Here is a 22,822-nt window from a genome sequence, read left to right as displayed (position 1 = left end):
TGGATTTGACTCCTTCGACTACAACATGTTGGGTTCTGTTAGACAGGAAGCACTTGATCCACTGCAGCAGCTTTCCAGTGACACCAATATTGGACAGCTTTCTCAGAAGGATCTTATGATCAACCCTGTCAAAGGCCTTGCTGAAATCAAGGTAGATGACATCAGTGTTGGAACCTTCTCCCAAGGCTCTCAAAATGTCATCAAAATGATGCAGTAGCTGTGTCAGGCAATCTCTCCCATTACGGAATCCATGCTGGTTGGGGTTCAGCATATTATGACTCTCAAGGAAGTGAGTCATACGCGATCTCAGCACCCTCTCAAATACCTTGATGATATGAGAGGTGAGTGAGATTGGACGGTAATTCACAGCAAGCGATTTGTTTCCTTTTTTGAAAACTGGGACAACAGACTGGGATAGAAGGTCTTCTGGTATATATCCAGCATCCAGGGAGTTCCGCCACAGATTGGCTAGAGGGGGTGCAAGTTGGTTTTGACACATCTTCAAGACACAAGCAAGGAACCTATCGGGACCTACTGCTGAATTATGCTTCATTTCCTTTATTGCTGCTAAGACATCAGGAGTGCCAAATGTTATGTCCGATAAAGTGTATTGGGGAGTAACATCACTGATACAGCCCAGATCAGTCATATCAGGATTGCTGAAAACAGAGCAATATTGTTTCTGCAATATCTCTCCCATGGTTTTGGCATTGTCTTGAAGAGTACCATTTTCATCAATCAGAGGGCCAACAGTAGAACCAGTGACTCTGTGTTTTTTTGCAAATGAAAAGAACACTTTGGGATTGAGTTTGATCTTCTCAATGGCCCAGGCCTCTTCAGCTCTTCGCTGACTATTGATGATAGACATCATGTTGTTTTGGAGTTTATGTTTTTTAATCTCTAGCGACGAGATGGCAGTCAGGTTGGTGTGTTGCTGTTGACAGTATTTCAGCATGTTGATCTTTTTGTTGATTCTTTTAATTTTCCTTATGAGAGATTTTCTATTTCTAGGGATTCGACACTTAGATTTGTTTGCAGATCTTAATGGGGTGTGTCTTGCACATATGTTCGTGATGGTGTCTACAAGTGACTGCCAGGACTTTTTGATGTTAGTGGGTGTGTATGTGTGCGTGAAGGACCAATCGACTTGTGCAAGATCATTATTGATCGCTTCCCAGTTTGCATTGTGGAAATCCATAGTGTCAAATGGATGAACAGGAGGGATGACATTTGTTTTGCATTTTGGCCAGTGAAATCTCAGATCACAGAGAACCATGTCATGGTCAGAGAGTAGGGTTTTCTCCACTGCAATATTGTGGATAGTATCAGTGTGATTGCTGAAAATTAAGTCTAAGACGTTTTTGTGACATCTCGTTGGTTCGAGTACCAGTTGGGACAAGAAGTCATCCATGAAGTCAAGAAGCGATTCCACTGCCTCCCTGTCAGGGGTTGAGAGAGAAGAACCTGGCGGCAGACTGTTTGTAGACCAGTCAACCCCGGGAAGGTTGAAGTCTCCCATTATTAAAATGTTGTCAGGTTGACACTGCTGAATGAAACACTTTATGCTGTTGAGGCATTCCTTGAAGCATGGTAGGGGCGTTTGGGGTGGTCTGTAGAGCCCAACTACTGTTAAGTTGTTGGTTTGACTGAATACAGCGACTGCTTCGCAGTATCCATTGGAAAATATGTTCATGGCTTCTGTTGAGAATGAATCATGGACATAAATGGCAGTCCCACCCTTTCTTCTGCCAGCACGATCAGCACGAATGGTTTTGAAATTTTTAACTTTCACCTCGGCTTCCAAGTGGAGGTCACTAAGATGGGTTTCAGTGAGGACGAAGAAAGGGATGTGGTTTGGATGGGCCTCGACCCAGTCCTCCAGGAATCTTATCTTCCATTTTTGTGTATTGGTGGAAGGGCTGATGCCTTGGGCATTAAGCAGAAATGTTGAGGCGAGAGTGGATGGTTTTAATTGTTTTGGTGATTTGTTTATTTGATTGCTTTTTAATGGCATGTGCAGTGGGGTAATAGTGGTGGATGGTGGTGGGTGATAGCTCGGATGTTTTTTTCCAGTTCTTTTGCTAGATTCATTATAGCTAAAAAAGAGGAGGAAGAAGAGATGGTTTCCTGTCTAGGGAAGCGCAGGTGACTGTGGCCGCGGCTATTTTTATGTGAGTGGTTATCTTTAAATGTCCGACGAGTCCCCGGGAGATGGGTAAAGGGGCAGTCCCTGTACAAACACAATCTGTCTCGCTGGGAATAGCGGCAGATTTGGGGATTCCTTGTTTGAGATATTGGTGGTTGTGGTGGTGTTGTATTATGGTGGTTGCTGTTGTAGTTTGTGGGGATAGAGCGTTTTGTTCCAGGTAAATGGGTGAATTTGCAGTCTCTATCAGTGCACAGTCTATGGCGAAGAGAATATCGGCAAATGATGGGGTTTCGAGTGGGTGTGTAGGTGCGTGTGTGTGTGTGAGTTGTGAAAGGTGTAGATGATAGTTTGTTGAACTTTTTGCGACCTTTGTGACCTGTAGGAGGTAAATTCCTTGAGATAGCATTAGTTGTAGTAGTAGTAGTAGGTAGAAGAGATGTTGACAGTGGTAATGATTGAGGAGGTCGATTCCAAGACAAAGATGTTTGTCGATACATAGTGAGAGTAGTACTAGTAGTAGTAAGCAGAGGAGATGGTGTTGACAATGATGATGATTGAGCTGCTGGGGCAGTGAAAGGAAGGGGTAGTGCTTCCTGCTGTGTGACCCTGATGACTGGGGGGGTCGTTTAGCAAATCAGCCATTGTAGATGAATCTAGGAGTGGTTCATCCTGTTGTTGTTGTTGCCACTGAGTTTGTTGTTGAGGTTGTTGTTGTTGTTGCCGCTGAGGTTGTTGCTGCTGAAGTTGTTGTTGTTGCTGTAGCTGTTGTTGTTGTTGTTGCCGCTGAGTTTGTTGTTGTTGAGGTTGTTGTTGTTGTTGTTGCGCCGGTGATGCGTTTGAAGAGAAAACACATCTCAGTTTATCGAAGTGTTTATTTATTAATTTAAAAGCAACTTCGATTTGTTTTAATTTATTTTGTATCTGCTGTTCAGATCGAGTTTGCAAATGGTGAACTGTTCGTTTAGCAATTTTGTTCTATATATATATATATATATATATATATATATATATATGTATATATATGTATATGTATATATATATATGTGTATATATATACATATATTGTAATGTCAGATACTGTCACTTTAATAGTTTCACTATTAATACTGAAACTATTATCTCTCATATATACTGACATGCATACATATATACATACTTACATATATGTGTGTGTGTGTGTGTGTGTGTGTGTGTGTGTGTGTGTGTGTGTGTGTGTGTGTGTGTGTGCGTGTGTGTGTGTATGTATGCATGAATGTATATATGAGAGATAATAGTTACAGTATTAATAGTGAAACTATTAAAGTGACAGTATTTGACATTACAATAGAGAGATGTTATTGTTTCACTTTTGGCAAGTAATACTGAAATAGTGGAAGAAATAAGAAGCAGTGGGCTCACATTAGGCAAGAAGTTGAAAATTTTTTTTGTCCATGACACTACATGCACCCTAAGTAAGGCATGCCTAAAATTTGAACAAAATCGGTTGTGTAGTTCTCGAGTTTTAGGGATTCACACAGACACACATAGACACACGCATTCTCATCTTTATATATAGAGACATACATACATACAAACACATATATGCATACACACACACAGAGGAGTGGGGTTAAATAAAGCAAGAAAGCAACATAGGTAAAAATAAAAACAAAAGAAGATATACAAAATAAAAACAAAAGGGAGATATACATTAAGAGAGAGAAAGAGCAGAAAAGACAGTGAGAAAAAAAGAAAAAGAGAGATGAGTATCAATGATAAAGAGAGAGAGCTTATTGTAATGGAGAGGAGAAGTGAATGGGAAAAAAAGAAAGACAATGCACTGATGAGGTGTGAGTGTGTGACAGAGAGAGAGAGAGAGTGAGAGGGAGGGAGAGAGAGAGAGAGAGAGAGAAGTGAGGGGGATACATACAGTTCCTTGAAGGGCATCCTTGATGTGTTCATGTGCCTTCCTCTTCTTTAATTCATCCTCTGTGAAGTCAGAATAATTCTTTGAACAGTACTCAGCATCTTGAACATACTTATTGTTTTTAATCCATTTTTCACCAGAATGTTCCACGTAATAGCTAAAGTCCAGGTGTTTATAGGAGGACACAAAAGGAAAGGTGGTTACACAAAGCATGATGAGCATCAGCAGGAAGTTCAGTATGACCAACCATCGCAGGAAATGGAAAAAGGACACCATTGCATTACCATATTCACCTGTAAAGATGGAAATTGATAATAAGCAATAATAAGGCTTTCTTACAAAAGTACAACACCTGAAATTTTATTAAACTGCATCCCAGCACTTGATTAGTTATTTTATCAACCCTGGAAAGATGGTTTCTAATACAGGTACAAGGGCAATAATTTTTGAGGAGAGGGGATTAGTTAATTACATCAACTTCAATAATTGACAGGTACTTCATTTTACCAACCCTGAAAAGATGAATGGCAAAGTTGTCCCTGAAGAAATTTGAACTCAGAATATAAAGGGCTCAAAGTTAAGATGCTGTTTGGACTAGTTGACACAAAGCAGTGAGCCCAAACACTGCTGTTAACTTCTGTTTTGTTTCAACCCTACTTAAATGAAAATGGATATCACCCCATTGACTGGTATTGTAACTAAACAGTGTAAGGTATTCAATCATCTGCTCTTATCCTGATTCTTCTATTCTACTAGTTTCTAAAGTTGACAAAAAACCACTTTTTTTTTTGGTGGGGCGAGGAAATAGTTGCTTATATCCGCCCTAGTTATTCACTTGTACTTTACTTTATCAATCTTGGAAGGATGAATGGTCAAATTGACACCAGTGAGCTTTGAACACAATGTAAAAGAATGTTATTTAACCTTTAGCACACTTTAGGTGCATCATGTCACCACGTGAGTTTTCTCTCTTGTAGTAACAAGACAGTGGCAGGGGAAACAATTCTAGAGAAAATTTGTTGTGCTAAAGGTTAATACAGCAAAATATTTTCCATTGTTCTACACATTCACTGTCTTAATAATTATAAAAATAATAATCCTTTCTACTGTAGACACAAGGCTTGAAATACTGGAGGAGGGGATAGCCAATTACATTGACCCAGTACTCAACTGACACTTATTTTATCAACCTTGAAAGGATGAAGGGCAAAACTGATCTCGGTAGAATTTGAACTCAGAATACAAAGACAGACAAAATACCATCAAGTGCTATATCTGGCATGCTAACGATTCTACCAGCTCAATGACGGTCTCAAATTTTGGCACAAGGGAGAGAAAATTAGTTGACTTCATGGACCGAAGGACTTGAATGGTACTATATTTTATTTACCCTGGAGAATGAAAGGCAAAGTTGACCTCAATGGAATATGAACTCAGAATGCAAAGCCAGAAGAAGTGCTGCTAAGCATTTTGTAGGCAAGCAACCACCTTTGCAGTGTAAAAAAAAAAATAATGATAATAATAATCCTCTCTATTATGGGCACAAGGTCTGAAATTAGGTGAGAGTGATAGTCAATTACATCAACTCCAGTGTTTCATTGGTCCTTAATTTATTGACACTGAAAGGATGAAAGCCAAAGTTGACCTCTGCAGAATTTGAACTCAGAATGTAATGATTGGTGAAGTACCGCTAAGCCTTTTGTCCAATGTGCTAACGATTCTGCCAGTTCACCAATAATAATAATAGTAGTAGTAGTAGTAGTAGTAGTAACAACAGCAACTAGTAGTACTCATGAAAATTCCATGGTTATTTTAAAAATTGTTTCATGAACTTGTATGTTTTTCTGAAACATCTGGTTCTTGAGAAGATGTAAAAATCCACATAGGGTTTCTACGTCCTGTCTCTTTCTTTAATTAACTAATTACACAACATAATAGCAATACCTTTGTCTTACCTCACAGTACTAACACACTCTCTTCCTTTCTCCCTTGAACTAACCAGTTGACAGCATCTTAGCTAAATAACTATTACTTTCCCCCACCTCACGTTGTTAACACTTCTCTCTCTTTTTTTTCTCTCACTCTTTCACCCCTCCATTCAGCTAACCACATGACAGCATAATCCACTTGGCCTTAGCGTATTAATATATCAGTAGTAATAATAATCCTTTCTGCTATGGCACAAAGCCAGGAATTTTGAGGGAGGTGGCTAGTGAATTATATCGAACCTAGTGCTTGAATGGTCCTTATTTTATTGACTCTGAAAGGATCAGATCAGATTGGAGGCTGGTGCAGCTGCTGGCTCTCCTGACCTCAGTCAAACCGTCCAACCCATGCCAGCATGGAAAACAGACATTGAATGATGATGGTGATTTGTCTTCACATCAACAAGAACAACAATTCGGCATGGCTCTGCAGCCTTCAAGGGTCATTTGAACTTGCAAATACATTTTGATGCCCCTTGACCACGTGTCACCTTACATTAGTCCTGTTTTGACTGCTTATGCAACTGTGATACAAAAGTGACTGCTAAGTTACATCATTTCTGATGTTTTTTTATTGTTAGTCTTGTAGTTCTTTGACCCTTGTACGGTCAGATGTGTGTCTGACAATTTCAGCCTATGTTTTAGCTTAGTCTCCAGCAAACAGTGCCATACCTTTTATCTTTTTTCTATTGAAAGGATATTTCCTATGTCCTGGAAAACTTGTACTACATGACATGAGAGAAAATTTAGTCCACTCTATCCTTTAATAAGCTAAGGTATAGCATTTTCCTTTTTACTCTCTCCAGCAGCAAAAAAATGCTGCCTAGTTTTACAAAATTCTCCCACGTATTTTTTCTGATAACTGTAATTGGTCTAATAATTTCATTTGTTCAGCTTGTGTTAACGAAAGATTTGCTTTAACAACTACTACATGGACATACCACAGTATCTGACTTCTTGTAAGAGTCACTACCACTGTTGTTATTACTACAATGGCTATCTTTAAAACTACTTATTTGAGTGTTTGGGATATTTTCTTCTGTTAACTATTCACTAAACAGTTCATTCTCTCCTTCTTTTTGTGCATTTAGTCATGTTTTGATTTTGTGGTGTTTTTTATTTTCAATTGTTGTGTTCAGTCATTTAGCATAATTACCCATGGTAGGCATTTTGGACATAAAAATGTAAAGTATATAAATAAAATTTTAAGAGTTTGTGAAATAAATCTTTTTTTTTTCTTTGTTGTTGTTGTCTAGCTCTGAGTAACAAGGGAAGATATTTCTTAGACAATTATAGTTCTTTATACAAGTGCACTAAAGAAATTTTCATTTAGTAATGCTCGAATAAGTCGTATTTCAAGAAAAGAAGCAAAACAACATTTAATACACCATGGAAGTCAAATATCATCATCATCATATGCGCTAAAGACACTTATTTCAAGGGAAACTCCTGGAAAAGAATAACATACACATAGACAAGTGTACCATCATCAAGGAATTAGATCTCTCCAAAAATTACAAATATTTAGGTATAAGTGAAGGGGATAGCATCCAGCACTCACAAATGCAGGAGGAAATATGGAAGGAATATTATCATAGAGATGGAGTCATCCTAAAGAACAAACTTAATGCAAGAAATTGGATTGATGCAATTAATACTCTAGCTATACCTGTGGTGACCTACAGCTTTAACAGTCAGTCAGTGAGATCAGTAAAACTGACTCAAAAATATACAAGCTCCTCATGATGCACCAAAATGCATCACCCAAAGGAAGATGTAGACAGATTATACATCCCGTGAAAGGATGAAGGATGTGAACTGATGTAGCTTCAACTGCCTCTAAAGATAGCAACTGTACTGGTAGACACCTATCTAAAGAACACCAATGACTGGAAGCTTAAACTTGCCTGCAAATATCATCATCATTATCATCATCGTTTAACATCTGCTTTCCATTCTAGCATGGGTTGGACGATTTTGACTGAGGACTGGCAAACCAGATGACTGCACCAGGCTCCAATCTTGATTTGGCAGAGTTTCTACAGCTGGATGCCCTTCCTAACGCCAACCACTCCGAGAGTGTAGTGGGTGCTTTTTACGTGCCACCGGCATGGGGGCCAGTCAGGTGGTACTGGCAACGACCGCACTCAAATCTTTTTACACATGCCACCAGCACAGGTGCCAGTAAGGTGACTTGGTAACAATCACACTCGAATGGTGCCCTTTTATGTGCCACCGGCACAGAAGCCAGTTGGCTGCTCTGGCAACGATCACGCTCGGATGGTGCTCTTGGCACCCTACTAGCACGGGCACAAGTGCCAGTAAGGCAACGCTGGTAACGATCACACTCGAATGGTGCCCTTTTACGTACCACCGGCATGGCTGCGCTGGCAACGATCATGCTCGGATGGTGCTCTTTGCACCCCTCTAGTACGGATGTCATCGAATGTGAAATATGAAAATTCAAAAAAAAGAATGGTATTCAAGGCGGTTCCCCAGCATGGCCATAGTCTAATGACAGAAACAAGTAAAAAAAATATCAGAAAAAGCAAAGAAGTATGTCCAGGAACTGAGGATTAACAAGACTGAGGGGCATCTTGATGAAAGAGAAGGGCTCAGTGCTGTGAAACACATGGAAAAAACAAGGCATTGCATGGCAAGTACCCTACAAGGGTCAGTGATCCTGATGTAAATACACATATGACCATTCGGCATCCAGCTGTAGAAACTCTGCCAGACCAAGATTGAAGCCTGGAGCAGCCATCTGGTTCGCCAGCCCACAGTCAAACCATCCAACCCATGCTAGCATGGAAAGCGGACGTTAAACAATGATGATGATGATGATGAATGGTTAGCAGCATCTGGACAGAAGGCTGCTTCATTATAGCAGCTCAGGATCGGTGTCTGCCCACTGGAAACTATCAAGCAAGCATTCTTAAAAATGGTGCTGATCCTGCTTGATGCTTTTGTGGTGCTGGCAGGGAAATACTTCATCCTTTCTTCACTGGATGCTCTATGCTAGCCTCAAATGAATATATTAATCACCTTAAGCTTGGCAGTATTTGCACTGAATTATATGCCATAAATTTGGACTCAAAAATGAGAAGAACTGGTGGGAACATAAGCCTGCCAAAGTAGAAGAAAACCACATTGACAAAATATGCCAACTCATAGATAAGTCTATCCCAGTGCACAACTGGTGCATATTTTATTAACCCTGAAAGGATGAAAGGCAAAGTTGACCATGGCAGAATTTGAACTCCAACCATAGAGACAGACAAAATGATGCTAAGCATTTTGTCCAGCACAGTAACGATCCTGCCAGCTCACCACCTTAATAAATGATGATGATGACGATGCGGAGGAGGAGGCATTTTCTTGTGTCAAATTTACAGAAGACAAAGAACAAACACAACATATTTAGAGGAATGTCTCTGAAGAATTTTAAGTGTTACCTTTGATGGCTTTAATAGAATTTGACCAGAGGCCCCATGACTTCATACTGTTTCGTACATCTGCTTTGAAGTGATTCCATTTCTTGATTGAACAGACGTGACGGGAAAAAGAGAAAATAAAGGAAAAATAAATAGTAAATATGTATTCTGAACATATCGCTTCAGGTTCAGTTCCACTGAGCAGGATCTTGGGTAAGCATCTCTTACTATAATCTCAGGCCAATGGAAACTGAAAGAAGCCTCTGGCTCATTATATATATATATATATATATATATTATATATATATATAATATATATATATATATATATATTATATATATATATACATATATATACACGCACACATATATATAACTGATACACCTGCTTGTTGTTTCTTCATCCGTCTTAGTCTTTTGTTTTCTATGAATTTGAACTATATATACATACATGCATATACATACACACATACATATACATATATATACAAATGGGGAGAGAGAGAGAGTGGGGGACAGACAGACATCTACTGGATTCTCTTGTTGATTTCATCATATGAGGGGACTGAACTTGAAACTACAAGGTTGGAAGTGAATCTCTTAATGACACAGCCATTCTACACAAATCCTTGGTCATCTGCTGAGCCTGGACCAGGAAGTCTCTTACAACAGTCAATTTGTAAGTATTATATACCTATGTCTGTCCTTGTTTGTCCCCTCTATATCTAGCCCCTTGTGGGTAATAAAGAAATAAATATATTTTTTAAAAAAAGGCGGCGAGCTGGCAGAAACGTTAACACGCCGGGCGAAATGCGTAACCGTATTCCATCTGCCGTTATGTTCTGAGTTCAAATTCCGCCGAGGTCGACTTTGCCTTTCATCCTTTCGGGGTCAATAAATTAAGTACCAGTTTCGCACTGGGGTCAATGTAATCGACTTAATCCATTTGTCTGTCCTTGTTTGTCCCCTCTGTGTTTAGCCCCTTGAGGGTAATAAAGAAATATATATATATGCACACAAAGACTACATTTGAAAGAATACATTGTATATCTACACATACAAAGGATATATTGAGAAGGATACATCGTATATCAATATACACACAGGATACATTGGAAAGGATATATATTATAAGCAACAATAACAGACTTCCTGTATGTATGATTACAAGAAGAGGATTTCTGGATAGCCATGGAAGTTGTTTTGATTCAGGTTATTTTGTTCTAGATTGGAAACTAATGTATGTATATGCACACACACACACACACACACACACACACACACACGTATTACATAAGGTCACTCTTGTGTTACTGATAACAAGTAACCTAGTGCAACCTGTTGTATGGTCAGACTAAACTGGCAAACCCACCAAGCTTGCTTGGTGAGAAGAGTGATTTTTAGACACCCTGTGGATGAAAAACAAAATTTGTTAAAAGGCTGAGAAACTGAGGAGAGTGCAAGGTCATCCAATATAGTCAAAAGTAGATAGTGCTAACTAGTCATCTAGGAAATCCATCTAGGAAATAAGAACCATTCAGTGAGGTCTTATAATCAGCTGGTGCTATTTTGCTCAGAAAAAAATGACATGAAGATACTACAGTTTCATCTACAGGTGAAACTATAAAACTATAAAACTAACTGTGGAAGGAACCTGTGGCAGAGGTAGACCCAGGAAGACATGAGAAGGGGTGGTGAAGCATGATCTCTGAAAGTTAGGCCTCGTGGAGGCATGACTAGTGACCGAAACCTTTGGTGATAAGCCATGCTTAAGAAGACCCATCAAGCCAAGTGAAATTGTAATCATAGCCAATGCTGGTGTTGCGTAGCTGGCACCAATGCCAGCGGCACATAAAATGCACCATTTGAGTGTTGGACCTCATGGAGACAATGTGGCCAATACCAATGTCACATAACAGGTATCCATGCTGGTGGCACGTAAAAAGCACCATTCAAGTGCTGGGCCTCACGGAGAAAATGTGACCAATGTCAGTGTCACATAACTGGCTGGTGGCACTTAAAAACACACATTACATTCCCAGAGTGGTTGGCATTAGGAAGGGCATCCATCCATAGAAACCATGCCAAATCAGACTCAAGTCTTGTGCAGCCCCTCAGCTTACCAACCCTGGTCAAACAATCCAACCATGCCAGCATGGACAATGGATGTTAAAGGATGAAGACTGAAAACTGTTAAGCTGGGGAACTGCACTGGGTTTCACTCTTATTTGACAAGGTGTCTACAGCTGGATGCCCTTCCTAATGCCAACCACTCCAAGAGCGTAGTGGGTGCATTCTACATGCCACTGGCATCGATGCCAGTTACAAAACACTGGCCTCAGCCACGACTATAATCTCACTTGGTTTGACAGGTCTTCTCAATCACAGTATATTGCCAAAGGTCTCAGTCACTATATATGTGTGTGTATATATATGTAGGACCTCGTTTGGCCCTGTCTGCTCGAGACCTGACACTAAATCTAGAAATTCTCCCTAGCCATACGGCCTATTGTCCTGTCAAAGGGAATGATGATCTATGTATTTTCACTTGACTCATGGCTTTTGTGTGCCATGGAAAGTTCAGATAGGTAACAAATGACCTACAATAATTTGGCTATGGGCCATAATGGTGTATTTATTTTCCTAGCTAGTTTGCACAATTATAAATACCAGCATTTTGTAAGGGAAAGGCAGTGGGTGAGAGCAGGCTGACCAGCTCGAAATACTGTCTTAACAGAACATCATAGAAGGACAGCTATGGAATCAACCAGTGATATAGTTGTCTTGTCTACCTCTCTCTTACTTTCTCAATCACTGACTTTCATTTGAACGTCACTTGATCTATTTAGTTGCAGCTGACAGAACAACAGGGAATATGGGAATATGGAAGTCAAATGCTATCTACCCTTTTACAAGAAAATATAACTCATTACCTCATATGCTTTCTGACTCTTTTTATATAAGCCTGCCCATTGTGGTTTGGCTTAAATTATATGTAATGGAGAAATAAATATGTTATCTACAACTTCAGCCACTGTCTTTCTTTTTCGAAGTCAGCATCAACATCATTTTCACCTTTAAGGTAACACTACCGTTACATACATGAGTGTGTGTGTGTGTGTGTGTGCGTGCACGCGCGCACACACACACACATATATATATATCATCATCATCGTTTAATGTCCGTTTTCCATGCTGGCATGGGTTGGACAGCTCGACCAGGGTCTGAGAAGCCAGAAGGCTGCACCAGGCTCTAGTCTGATCTGGCAGTGTTTCTACAGTTGGATGCCCTTCCTAACGCCAACCACTCCGTGAGTGTAGTGGGTGCTTTTTACATGCTACTGACACAGGTGCCAGGGTAGGCTGGCAATGGCCACAAATGGTTGGTGCTTTTTATGTGCCACCGGCATAGGTGCCAGGGGAGGCTAGCAACGGCCATGGTCAGTTGGTGCTTTTTACATGCCACCAACCGACTGTATATATATATATATATATAATATATATATACACACTAGACTTACTACCCAGTCTTGCCTGGTAAAGTATTTATGGAATTGTTTGCCAGTTTGTAGAATGGGAATTCACAGTACTTATTCATGTATGTATATATTTAACTTAATTTCTGGACTTATCTAATTGGAACTATCCAAACAATAGTAATCAATTTACATGGGTAGAAGTTTTCTTTTTTAACAATTTTTATCCTGAAAATCACTTCTTACTTTTGTTTTAAAGTGAAAGAGAGTATAAAATTAAAGATGTATGAATGTGTATATGAAATGGATGCACGTGTGTGTGGGAGAGAGGGAGAGAGTGAAAGAGAGAAAGAGAGAGAGAGAGTGAGAGAGAAAGTGACAGAGAGAGAGAGTGACAGAGAGAGAGTGAGTGAGAGAAAGTGACAGAGAGAGAGAGTGTGTGTGCCACTTATGCATAAGAACAAGTTCACTCACTCAAACACACACACTTTCTCTCTCTCACATACACACATTGATATAAACACTTATTTCACCTATACAATAACATAGCTATCCATCCTTAATATATTCTAGCAGATTCAGATACAAATATCCTGATCACTGTTGTATTTCATCATTGAAGTATATCTCTTCCTTTTAGACAAGGTATGTTATTGAGTGTTATGAACACGACCTTCTCTAAAGGGAAGAAATATTCTTTGATGATGAAATACAACAGCAGAATGAATAGGTACATTCTTGTTTGGAGTCTCACTGTTTGTTTGCACCTCAGGAATATTATTTAAAAAATCAAAAAAAAAAACAAAAAAAAACAAAGGAAATGACTCTATTCTTCTTTCTTTAGGAATTTTTTTTTACTTAACTGGCATTAAATTTCTGAAAATGAATAAGGACTTGTGCCAGCAATGAAACTAATTTTAATTTATATTCGAGAATGTTCTCATTGTATCATCATCATAATTTTAACATCCACTTTTCCATGCTCACATGGGTTAGACAGAATTGTTAATTACAACTAGTACTGCTTTGCCTTGGGTCCTCAGCTCCTGGTGGAGATGTGGGTATACTGTTGAAACAGATGACATGTCCAGAACATTTAAACCTAGCAGAACCCTTCCTTTCCCAGGTCTTCTCATAGCTCCTGTCTCTCATAGCTGATTTGAGAGACAGGAGAGGAAGGGAAAGAGGTAGAAATTCAAAGAGATAAGATAGTGAGAGAAAGACGGAGAGAAAAAATGTTGAGAGAGAGAGAGAGAGAGAGAGAGAGCAAAAGAAGAATAAAGCCTAGTACAAATACTTTATTATTATCAACTCTTAAAAAATTAAAAGCCATGTTGATCATAGCAAGAATTTGACTCAGTTCAGAGAGCTGGAACTAATATTGCCAGGCATTCTATCTGATAACTCAACACCACTAAGTATTACAGATACATGAATGGCTTACAGACACTACACAAGAATTTAAAGCTATCTTCCCTGCTAAAGTAGAGATTACTCTTGTTGGCCTCAGGACAGACTTCTTCAGTTTTGCCATATCCTCAACAACCCTTTTGCCCTCTTTCTTTCTCCCATTATTTCTAACCATATATTTCTTGGTTTTCCTCTCCTTCCACATTCATTTCTATCATTCTTGTCATCCAGTTACTGTCATCTTTCCTCACTAAAATGATCCAGCCATTTCGTCTTGTCTCTCCTCACAATATCATTCATCATTGCCATCACCTCTGCAATTCACTGGTGGTTGTGTGGAATATCATGAGATTGTAGAAGACACAAATCATTTTCATTTCTGTTCTTTCAAGTTATCTCTAATAATGCCACACAGAATCCAGTATTGTATCCCTCTTTTTCCCAAAAAGTAAATGTAACAAGATGAAAGTCTCAGGAACACTTGAGGGGTGTCTGTCTTATCTTGTCACATACAAATTGTCGAAGGGAGAACCAAAATCCGACCTTCTTCAATAGCAATAAATAATACTTTATTTTTCCGGGTTTTGCAAAATAAAAAATATATACACATATTTTCCTTAAGGGCGAACCGGTAGCCAAGTCCACAAGACTGTTCACAAAAGTCCACTTGTGTGAGCCAAAATTACCATCTCCGTTTCCGCTAAGAAGAGAGCTTCTCTATATGTAGGGTTTTCCCTGAGAGAAGGTTGGTCATGTCCACTCGGTAGGGTTGCTGATTCAAAAAGGACAGATTTAGTGGGAATGCTTTCAGTTTACAGTTCCTGCGCATGTGCATGAGGGAACTTCCGGCGGCCTACCGGAAGTAATCCAACTCTGCGCATGCACACTGAAAACTTCCAAAAATAGAGTCACTACATAAACTAAACAGGTTGGTATATTGGGAAAAGCAACTGGCAGTAAAATAATGCCTAAAAAAAAGTGACCTGTGATTGGAATGATTACAATGGTAATTATGCATACAACATAATTAAACAATGGTTAAAAAGCCTACACCATCCATTTCAGTCTTATTTAAAATCTTTAAAGTGGAATCAATATTGTAAAAAGCTCCACCAGAAATCTGGTATTCAAACTCCAGACTACAACAAGACAACATAATATAGTAGATGACACAACACAGACATTTGAAATGTGAGCCACACACTACAATGAGACACCTGGAAAATGGTAGACAACACACAGATATTGAGTATGTGATGTATACACTGCACCAAAATATTTTATACTTGAACTGTAGATAATACATCACATACTCAACACTTCTGCCAGTAGTTATATAGCCACAGATCAAAGACCTTTATTTATTACAAAGATACAAGGTCAATGTTTGTAAGAAGATTGATTGCATCAACTTCTGTAAATTACAAATTCCTATTTAATTAATCCCAGAAAAATGATATATAATAAGTGACTAAAAATTAACTTTTAATCAGATTTAATAAGGGATTAAACTGAATACAAAAATACATTTATTTCAGCAGATTGCTTTGCAAGTAATTTTGACTGTTTTTAAGATGAAAGAAATACTTGTTGAAATTGTTCCTTTATGAACTCAGTATATTTGAACTTAGCATCCAGTCCATCACTTTATCTCTCCTCTGTACCATCTTCACTGTAAGTTCTGTTTTATGTCATTCACAGAGTAGGCACTTAACTTTTAGCTTCCAAGTATTGAACAAGGTGAGGTGTAAATCTCCTCATAAACTGGATATTTGTGCAGCCAGCTTCCCAGAGAAGCTTGAGATGCTCCAGAGTAAAAATTGAGGCAATGCAAATATCATCATCATCATCATCGTTTAATGTCCGTTCTCCATGCTAGCATGGGTTGGACGGTTCGACCGGGGATCTGGGAAGCCAGAAGGCTGCACCAGGCTCCAGTCTGATCTGGCAGTGTTTCTACAGCTGGATGCCCTTCCTAACGCCAACCACTCCGTAAGTGTAGTGGGTATTTTTTACATGCCAGGCAAGGCTGGCATCGGCTACGTTCGGATGGTGCTTTTTACATGCCACCGGCACAGGGATCACAACTACAGTTTCCATTGATTTTTGATGTTGGTGTACTAGACTCAACAGATCTCCTCAAGCACAGGGTAGAAACAGCGTTTCTTTACTTGCCACCTGCACAGGAGTCAGTCCAGTGGCACTGGCAACTGCCGGGTGCCAGTCATAGGACTGGTTCAATTTCGGTTCCAATTTCACTTGCCCCAACAGGTCTTCACAAACAGAGTTTAGTGTCCAATGAAGGGAGGTTGGCATAGATACCAGTCGTTGGATGAGGTTCGATTTCGACTTCGCCTGTCTCAACAGGTCTTCGTGTGTCTAGGGAAGGAAAGGCATGCATAAGTGGGCTGGCTACATCCCTGGCAAGGGACACGGGATGGACTCACTTGTCCTGCCAGGTCTTCTCATGCATAGCATATTTCCTAATGTCTCAGTCACTAGTCATTGCCTCGGTGAGGCCTAAAGTTCAAAGGTCATGCTTCACCACCTCGTCCCAGGTTTTCCTGGGTCTACCTCTTCCACGGGTTCCCTCAACCGTTAGGGATTGGCACTTTTTCACACAAGAGGAAATGCTCCAAAATGCTCCATAAATGCTCCAAAACAGATTTGAATTTCTAATCCAAGTCATTAACCTAATAACTTAATTATAGAATTAGTTTAGGTTCCTCTCTACCTAGCACAATGGAATCAACCTCAATGAATTCCTGGTACTAATTTGCTGATTATGGAAAGAAGAATATAAAGTCCTTGTTGTGCCAGAACATAGATGGATGCTACATAAACTAATTCATCATCATCAGCTATTTATGGGCTGGACAACAGTGTAATGTTTCTCCAATCCTCTAAGACCTAGTGTTTTCAGATCCCACATCATCACTTCTTCCCAGTTTTCCAAACCCTATGTCTGTCTATATAAGGTTTTTTTTACTTCACCCAACTTACACTACATGGCCATATAGCACCATCATCTCAGAGGCACATATACATTCAACCTTAAGCTGTTTTCTCAACCTTTAATCCTCAGCATGTTTTATTAATAGACACAGCACTTTCCAGCAGCTAAATAGCTGGCTTCTCTTCGGTCATCACAAGTCGTCTGTGATCATTAGTTTTGCTATTACACAGCATCAAACACATCTCATACACTTTGACTTTCATCATGAAATGACAAAGGAAAGCTATTGACTATATTATATTGTCGTACATCTACTTAACAGTCTATTCCATTTAATTGTTGCATAATGTCAACAAAGCTATTGTGAAGCATCAATGCTAGAGAAATTGGTTCAATTGATTTAATTAATCTATACTAAGAGTGACCAAATAACATTAGAAAATGTTTTATTCATTAATCAGTTAAATAATGGCTATTTAATTAAATAATGGCTATTTATGTACATAATCAGTGATTCTGATACATTAGTAAAATGAAAATCAAAACACCTAGCCTATCCTTTATAAAGCAATGCAGGTTATCAGCCAAGCACCTGTTCAACCTCTTGCAGTATAAAGTAGAGTATGTTTTACATATTGATATGACTTAGTGCTAGTGCATGCATATACAGCTGCATGCGTAGGTGCGCACATACACGCGAGTACTGTCCAAATCTCTGACCAATCACATACAGCTAGCTGGCATTTAATTGGCGTTGCAAGTTTTGGGCATTTTGATTGGGTTTTGGATAGAAAATTCACAAAAAAGTCACTTCTATTGATTTTTTAATGGCTTTGCAGGGTGACTGGGGAAATGTAAAGATGTGCACGACCACCCTTGGACAGTTTTCAATGACCATAGAAAATGCGAGTCCTCTAACTGAAAAATTGTGGATTTGTATAAAGGACACACACACAGACATTTTGCCGTTTATATATGGAGAGATTATGAAATATCAGTCTAGTGTGATGTGAAATAAAGTAGTAGCATGTATTAGCAAATGAAGAAATTTAACTGTATAATAATTTAAAATCACAGAGAAAGTTACCTGTTTTCTTTCTTTTTTCCAAGATTGAAATTTAGACAGTTTCTTTTCCTCCTCAATATATTGCCTAAAAAACAAAACAAAAGAAACAATGTAGTCTCTTCAAAAAGACTGTAATCAATAGGCAAACAAACAAATATACTTTCTTCATCATATATGTATGTGCATAACATTAGAATGTCTTGGTTGAAAGAGGAATATAGAGGACATTCCTGTATGCATGGATGGCCATGGTTTTACTTAGCTTGACCCGTCTCTTGAAGCACAGCAAACCACCAGGAATCTTGGTCCTCTGTCATCCCCTCTGTCAGTCCTAACATCTGTAGATCCCTTCTCACAACTTCAATCCACATCTTCCTAAGTCTAGCCCTTCTACGTGTTCCCTCTACAATTAGAGATCGGCACTTCTTTATGTGACTGTCTTCATTCATATGCATTATATGGCCGTACCAGCACAGTCTTCTCTCTTACACACTACATCTGACACTTTGTATACCCAGTTTTTTTCTTTCAAGTCACTTACACTCTGTCATATATGCACACTGATTATTACCCATCCAGCAGAACATACTGGCTTCATTTCTTTCACACCTTCACATGCTTTCAGCGGTCACAGCCTATGTCTTACAGACATGTATCATAGCAGATCGTACAGAGGCACCATACAATCTGCCTTTCACTGTGAGAGGCCCTTTGTTACTAACAGTGGTGGTAGCTCTCTGAACTTTGCCCAGCTCATTCTTATTCTAACAGTTATGCGTTCAGAACAACCTCTACCACTGTTAAGTTGGTCATCTAAATATCAGAAACTGTCTACTACTCCTAAGGATCCCACCTGACATTTATGGGTTGTCTATTTTCTGTACATTACTGCTATTTAATGTAGCTGCACATCTGCCACATATGAAGACTACTTTCTCTTTGACAGTTGGTGTGTTTACTTCTCTGTAACTTGGTGTTTCAGTAAAGGAGACCAATAAAGACTACTGGGGTTGATCCTTCAACTAAAAATTCTTTAAGGCAGTGCTCCAGCATGGCTGCAGTTTAATGACTAAAACAAGTAAAAGATAAAAGATATATATACATCATATTTCATGATGCAGACTGATCTTAGGATGTTGGGTCTCATGAAGGAAATGACAATGGACCAAGATGTTTGGTGATAAGAGGTTCTAGAGAAGACCCACCCACATCAGCGAAATTGAGTGCTAGAAGTGTTGTGTCCTACCTACATGTAACAACAAACTTTTCACACACCCTACCCCAAGAAACCAAACTACATCCCCTCTTCTAAACTGCATCTTTCTCTTCTTCACATTTCCTCATCATAAACTATGATTCTCTTCCAATCCCCTTCCCTGTCCTTATTTGTATCACTGCTTTCCCCACCCTATTTTTATACTCAGGTTTTCACCAGTCACTGCAATCGCCACTCCCTACTTGTGTCTTCCAGGCAACAGCTGACTGCATATATCATGACCTCTATACCTCACTTTTCCTTACTCTACCATCACATCTATGTGCTAATCCTTGTTACTTCTGAGTATACCCTGGAACTTCACCGGCTCTCTCCTGCACTTTTGCTATTTACCCCTTCTCTCTCTCTCTCTCTCTTTCCCTTGCTCTTCCCTCTGGCTGGGTAGCCATGTATCTCCTCTACAGCAGCACACCCATTTCTGCCTTCATTCTTGATCACTCTCCCCTTTTGTTTTTCCTCTGACCAGGTAACCAAGTATCTCCTTTTGATTAGTACACCTGCTTCTGGCCTCTTTCTTGTATCTCTATCTTCCTCGCTTTCTTTTCTCTCTCTCTCTCTGGGTAACCATGTACCTCCTCTATAGCAAGACACCTGTTTCTGCCTCTCTCTTTCTCTGTCACACTCGCACCTTTCATCATCTAACACAAAATTACCAATCCAATGCCCCCTCCATTATAGTAAGACACCTATTTCTGCCTCTCTGTCACACTCTAACCTTTTATCCTCTAACACAAGTTCCCCCTCCTCAAATACCCGGGGGGGGGGGACACAGACACAAAGACACACACACACACATATATATATTCATCCCCCCAGCATAGAATAGTCATTAGTAACTTTAGACTCCAGGCCAGAAGGATGCCAAGAAGCAGACCGATCTGGAAAAGAAGGATTTGGAAGCTTAAAGGCCCTTCATACGGTCAGAGATTTAGGGACATCTTAATTGAGAAATTTGATGGAAGGGAGGAGGAGTGACAGATTTGTGACATAGAGGGCAACTGGGAATTCTTGCAGAACAGCTTGCTGAGTGCCACAGACCAAATCTGTGGCTGGTGCAAAGCCCCTTCCAGACCTAGGGTAATGTGGTGGAGGAACAATACTGTAGAGAGGGCCGTTTGAGCAAAGAAACAGGCCTGGAAGCGTAGGGGTAGCAGGGAACTGTATCAGATGGCCAGGAGGGAAGCTAGGAGACAAGTATACCTAGCCAAGGGAGAAGTAGTAAAGAAGTTTGCCTAGGTTCAGTGACACAAGGACCAAAGAACTGAAATATTTCTGATTGCAAAATAGTGTGTGATAGAAAATTGTGATGTCATAGGAGAGAAATGTGTCTGCATGGATGATGGTGCACTTGCATTTAATGATTCTGTGAAGAAAGAGGCTTGAAAATGCCATTATGAAAGACTTCTGAATGTGGAGAATGAATGGGAGGAGGAGAGTCTGCCAAATGCTGGCCTTATTTAGGGATCAGCTACCCAAATCAATAGTACCCTAGTAGATAAAGCAATTATGGGTATGAAGACAGGAAAAGCTCCCAGACTATCAGGAATCACCACCGAGATGCTTAAAATATCTCATGGTGTGGGTTATGGTCTAGTTACCCGTATTGTAAATCAGATAGTTTGCAAAGGAGTCATACCTGATGACTGGTGTAGTAGTACAATAGTTAACTGCTGCAAAGGTTAAGGTGATACCTTAGATAGAAATAATTACAGGGGTATCAAATTGTTGGATCAGGCAATGAAACTTATGAAGACAGTCATAGCTCAACTAATAAGGGAGAGAGTTAGTGTAGATGAGATGCAGTTTGGTTTTGTGCCAGGTAGAAGCACCACTGATGTTATATTTCTGGTAAGGCAACTGCAGGAGAAATACCTAGCCAAAGATAAACCTCTGTTCATGGCTTTTGTTGACTTGAAGAAAGCCTTTGACAGGGTCACCTGATCCCTTATCTGGTGGTCAATGCGGAACATAAATAACATATATATATATATATTCTAGCATGGAAAGCAGACGTCAAACAATATACGCACAGGAAAAATGCAGGGTGGAAGGTAGAATACAGAAAAAAATGTGCAAAAAATACATGAGCAATAAACCTATAAAATAATATCTCTATAAATATGTAAAAAAATATATAAAAAATATATAAGAAATATAAGTAAAAAGTATAGAGAGATAAAAAGCTTGTACGTGGATATAATATAGAAAGAAAGTCCTATCTGTGATCTCAGGGGGACCAAAAATGTAACAAATATTTAGCCACACATGGACATGATCCAAAAAGTTCAGTTCTTGAATTTAGACATGTGGCGGGGTCTAAGCTGCTTTTCCAAATGAACCATCTTTCCATATCACAAAGACCACACTTCCCACTGCCATTGGTGTAGGGCTTACACTTGGCTAAGATCTTCCAATGGATATTATAACTGACACCGTTATCTTTTAATGACCATATATGACTGGATACTTTGGTTGTTGTGGGTCTGCCAGAACATTCGTCAATATCGACATATTTCTGGCCATCTTGGAAATGTCTGAACCACTCGTACACTTGTGTGCAGCTCATACACTCCTCTCCATACACTTTCTGTAACTTTGCATAAACCTCTAAGCAGGTATCACCATGACAACTTTCTCTGTCATGGTCAACGTGATGATCACAAACTACACACCTTCCTTCCAAGCACTGCTGTAAACAGCAGAAGTGAGCTAGAACATTGAAACTTAGTGTGCATGCACAGCAGAGTTGAAGGTCAATTTTTGACAAGTGGCTTCACTGTGTGTGCTTTAGCTTCGTTACTATGGCAACAGTTCAGATACTTATTGATCAAATGTAATATAATCTCTTTTTCCCTTCAGTGTTTTAGTTAGTAGCCTTCTGAAACATGACTGATATTTGAGAGTTGACCTAACTTTTAATATATCTTCTACTTTTTACAAATATGACCTGATTAGTTCAAGCAGTTTTAAACAAGTAAATACATGAATTTGCATGTGTTGGAGCAGTTTAACACAGGTATTTCATATAGATGAAACACCTGCATACTGCATTTCTATTCTTCCCCATAAAAACAAATCTGTTCTGTTCTGGCTCCTTCTTTCATACTTTATGCCCTTTTCTCCAAGTATAGAGCCATGTTCCTCTTCGCTGTAGCCCCGTTCCC

General features: G+C 39.4%; 1 protein-coding gene across 1 annotated transcript in view; it reads right to left on the bottom strand.

Moving 5' to 3' along the window:
• LOC115213923 (transmembrane channel-like protein 7) overlaps positions 1 to 22,822 on the bottom strand; it is a 121,863-nt gene that overhangs the window by 39,379 nt on the left and 59,662 nt on the right. The window contains exons 3-5 of the mRNA XM_029782916.2: positions 18,404 to 18,467; positions 9,496 to 9,577; positions 4,059 to 4,348 (exon numbers count right to left, since the gene is read on the bottom strand). Of these exons, the coding sequence (XP_029638776.2) occupies positions 4,059 to 4,348; positions 9,496 to 9,577; positions 18,404 to 18,467 (436 nt within the window). The remainder of the gene's footprint in view (positions 1 to 4,058; positions 4,349 to 9,495; positions 9,578 to 18,403; positions 18,468 to 22,822) is intronic.

This window comes from Octopus sinensis, linkage group LG7 (assembly GCF_006345805.1).
Source record: "Octopus sinensis linkage group LG7, ASM634580v1, whole genome shotgun sequence".
Taxonomy (NCBI): Eukaryota; Metazoa; Mollusca; class Cephalopoda; order Octopoda; family Octopodidae; genus Octopus; species Octopus sinensis.
This window is presented reverse-complemented; position numbering and strand designations above follow the sequence as displayed.